Source organism: Nanorana parkeri, unplaced genomic scaffold (genome assembly GCF_000935625.1).
Source record: "Nanorana parkeri isolate BGI_ZX_2015 unplaced genomic scaffold, ASM93562v1 scaffold1734, whole genome shotgun sequence".
Lineage (NCBI taxonomy): Eukaryota > Metazoa > Chordata > Amphibia > Anura > Dicroglossidae > Nanorana > Nanorana parkeri.
In genome coordinates this window covers 288,545-292,765 of record NW_017308002.1, presented here as the reverse complement: position 1 = coordinate 292,765, position 4,221 = coordinate 288,545, and the positions used below count along the sequence as shown (strand labels likewise).

At 46.2% G+C, this 4,221-nt stretch overlaps 1 protein-coding gene across 1 annotated transcript; it reads right to left on the bottom strand.

Moving 5' to 3' along the window:
* Positions 1 to 2,333: 2,333 nt before the first annotated feature.
* Positions 2,334 to 3,437, bottom strand: LOC108799464 (ankyrin repeat and BTB/POZ domain-containing protein 2-like). The gene has a single exon (XM_018571325.1). It carries the CDS (start codon positions 3,231 to 3,233, stop codon positions 2,334 to 2,336), a length of 900 nt encoding a protein of 299 aa, XP_018426827.1. The 5' UTR covers positions 3,234 to 3,437.
* Positions 3,438 to 4,221: the final 784 nt, after the last annotated feature.

Sequence of the window (4,221 nt, the reverse complement as noted above, 5' to 3'; positions counted from 1 at the left end):
CTTGTGAATCCCATCACCAAGATCCCACCACCGGAGCCCCCCACGGGGGACACAATATTTCAGCAGGTGACGCAACTCATTAGAGTTTATCAAAAGCTAAAATAAAACTTTAAACAGAAGTCACCAACTTGTGCGACTAGATGGATCGGACTATATATTGATAGTCTTAAAGGAGCTCCAGTTATACTGGTCGGTAATCCAGAGAAGATGTATGTACTGATCCTGCAGCCGGGACGGTTGGATATGGAAACATCCATGTAACAGCATTGTAAAGAAAAAAACATAAAACCCGGCGCGCAGATCTAAGTGCCGTATAAAAGTAACTGTTCAAGGCCTGGTGCAGACCTACGCGTCCCGGTACCGCGCGGTCCAGCACAATGCAGGCCGCGATTGCCGCACGGTGACATGGGGTGACATCTGCGTGGCAATCGCAGAAAAAAGGTACATGTACCTTTATTCGCGACATACGACTCGCGGCTGTTTTAATCACCATCGTGTTCGGAAGCTCAGGCGGAATCGCGGCTGGAAACCGCAGGATCCGCCCGGCGCAATTAGGGTGGCATTAGAAAATAAATGACACCCACAGCGCGATCGGTGCACAACTAGGCGACACCTGGCCGCCCGGCAATCCACGCGGAATCGTGCATGATTGCCGCGCGGTGAGGTGTCGCCTAGGTGTGCACCAGCCCTAGTAAAAAGTAACGCCCCCTACAGGATATTTAATTAAAAGCTTCTCGCCTGTCGCACATCAGATGGAAGTCCGATCTCAGCAGCTAGAGAGTGGACTTCCATCTGATGTGCGACAGGTGAGATGCTTTTAATGAAATATCCTGTAAGTGCGTTACTTTTTACCTTTATTAAACAGTTACTTTTATACGGCACTTAGATCTCTGCGCCGGGTTTTTAACATAAAACATTTGGTTGGCCCGATGGATCCTTGTAATTTTTGGATGCTACATGCTTGTGCGAGGAACCACACTACTAGAAGATATGAATGACAGTTTATGTACTCACAGCCCACTGGTATCCAAACAGCTCCCTGCAGCAGACACAGCTGGTAATAGGGACTGACCAGGGGTGGAATACAAGCTGTCAATCACTGACATGAAAGCAGAAGGTTTCATACTCCATGCAACTATTACAACACCTAGGCGATTCAGATGCCGAGCTGCGATCACGCGACTGTTCATTGTAAACTGCGCGTTTTTTAATGCATAGAGATGTCTATCGGACCCAAACCGCGCGACAACCGCCCGAAAATAGCTCCTGCACCCTGTCGCGCGACAAACCGCAAAAGGTGTGAGCAGCCTCCATTGACTTCAATGCGATTCTCTGTTTACCGCAAAATCGCCTAGGTGTGCACCGGCTCTAAGGTCTCGTTCACACCTAGGCGTATTGCATATGTGTGTCTGTCGCGCGTTTTTTTACCGCGATTCGCGGTAAAAAAAGTTGCGCGACCGTCGCGCGTTTCCGAAGGCTACTTGGCTGTATCCCAATGGAAACGCGCAACAAAACGGCCCAAAGTAGTACCTGTACCTTTCAGGCGTGGGCCGTTTTGTAGCGCGTTAGGGACGGGCGGAAATATGCCAAGGTGGGAACGAGACCATTGAATACAATGGGATTTATATTTTTGAGCGTTTTGTAAAGCGTTCGTCGAGCGTAGAACGCGCTACAAAACGTTCAGATGTGAACGAGGGCTTAAGTATAGCAATACCCTGATTATCTCACCAGGCAGAGGCAGCGTGCAAAGTGTAGCAACCAAACAGGTTGGTCTCTAATGTGACTACAGCAGACTCAGATGTGGTTGGTTGTTACAGGTTAGTGTTGCACTTGGCACATTATCATTGTTCTGCTCTTTATTACAGAAACTATTCAGGCATAACATAGGAATATAAAAACAACAAAACTAAAATACTCGAAACTAAAAGTTTACTGAATGAATCAAGAATGCCGATCGGCTTCAGATATACATAAAGCAGCATTTACATAATTGCCAACATCTTGAAAGAAAATTCCGCAGACACTCCTGCAGAACCTGTATGTAAACTGGTGGTGACAGAACTGCATCTAAATACCATTATCCTGAATAAGTAATTAGAACATGATAACACTTAAAGAGCCAGAAAAACATTGGTAAGTTCATGGCAGGATGCAAGAAAAAGGGAATGTATAATATAACTGTATAGATTTGGAAACGTATTAGAGTGGAAAAAAAGGTTTCTGGGGATAAGACTTGAAGACCCGACACCGTCTGCAAATCAAGGACGGTTGGCTCAACCACAAATGTTCCTCTCAACATCTGGTGCTGAGCACCACATGGACCATGTTGATCCTCAGATAACATTGAGAGAAAATATAGTTAATCTCTTACCATTGGCATTCTTCCCACAGATTAAGTGCTCATAGGGTTGTAGGACCCCCCACAGCTCAGCATCATTGTTGATTGCCATCTCCAAGGCATCCAGAGTGATCTCTGCCCCATCAGTTCCTTGGCTGGCCACTACACGGTTCCTGATCTCCTCTAAAAGGTTCTCCATGCAGGAGGTCAGGCAGATGGCGGCATACTCATGGATCCTAACAGATATCCTTGTGTCCACCATCCACCTGAAGAACCTGCCAACCGACAAAGACAGGCCGCATCTTGCAGACTTGCCCTGCCTCAAGCCATCCCCAGCACTCATGCTGTAGAGGGACATTGCCCGAACTGTGGCAAGGGTGCAACTCTGGGATAGTGCCCAACTCAGGATGAGTTTCATGGCGCTCTGGATCTCATAGCGGGTGCATTTGGCATGGAGGACACTAAGTCGCTGAGCTTCCCTAGAAATCCTGATCAGAGGTCTCCTCAGTAAGACAGACATCCTCCTGACAGCATCCTGGGAGAAGTCCCACTTGACTCCACCATCACCTTTCCCAGTCCTCAGCAGCTTGCCAATGTCTTCATCTGTCCAGGGGAACTCTTCCAGCTCTGGGAGCCGGTGGCACCTGGAGAAAAGGTCCACCAGGTCTGGGTCCTCTGTCAAAGCAGAGTTCATGGTGTCCCAGCTGCTATTCCTGCTGTTCATGGAGCCAGAATAATACCACCAGGTACCGCGATGCTGGGAAGACGCCAATGGCTGCGAGTTAGACTTGGAGGATGAGAGGCTGAGGGACCTGCAAGAGTCCTCTGCTCCATAGCCGGAGTCCAGGGTCAGGTCTTCCAAAGTCTTCATGGTAGAACTGTACACTCCAGCCATAGCTACCGTTAAGAACCCCAAACTTGAAACTGCGATTGGAAACCCAGAAGTTTAATTCAAGCTTCCTAGGCTGTGATGCATTGCACTAAAGGCACCGATCTTTCAAAGGTTTTGCAGAAGCCTAAGAGACTTTCAAAACATCCCATGGTACTAAGAAGTTTAAAGATCCAGCCACTCCAGCAGGAACACCGCCAGACTCAAGACAGCTGCCAAAATTGAGTGTGCAATTTCCACAAGGAACTGAATCCTGAAGATTTAAGGTGAATGCCTTTGTTCTTTTGGAATGTGAAGGAAAATCCAAATCCTAGGAAGAAAGGTAAAGAGATCCCATGGAGCAGAGCTGCTCCCCCTTCCAATGCCTGTAAACTTATTTCAAAGTAGCAGCCTGACACACACAGAACAGAGAGTATGTTAATATGGCCAGGGGTGGCAGCCAATCAGGAGCTCCGAGGGGTGGGGCTGTGCCGAAATTAAATCCAAGCAGCTGAAAGGAGTCCTTTTCACAGCCCAGGCTGGTGAGATACCTTTGTCTGCAAGATGCTGGAAGAAGAAGAAGAAGTGTGAGAGCCGCATTAGTTTTGTGATCGGTTCTAAAAAATAATTGTATCTTCTCAGGAGGCCGCATGACATGCAGAATGTTCCATTTTCTCTTTAACTCCTCTTCATGCATCATCGCATTGCACACAAATAGCTGTGCGAACAATGAAAGGGTTTGATCAGAGGAAATGATCCAAAAACTATGAAAGACGTGCTTGCAACGAACCACAAAAAGACCAAGTTAAACCTGTTTTTGTTTAATCATTACCTTCGTTTAGCTTGTATAGTTATCCATTCAGGAGGCCATTTATCACTCCTACAATGTTATTATACAAATATATACATATTACAATGTTATTATACAAATATATACATATTACAATGTTATTATACAAATATATACATATTACAATGTTATTATACAAATATATACATATTACAATGTTATTAT

Coding starts and splice junctions, on each gene's coding strand:
- LOC108799464 (XM_018571325.1), bottom strand. CDS start 3,233: ATGGCTGGAGTGTACAGTTCTACCATGAAGACTTTGGAAGACCTGACC.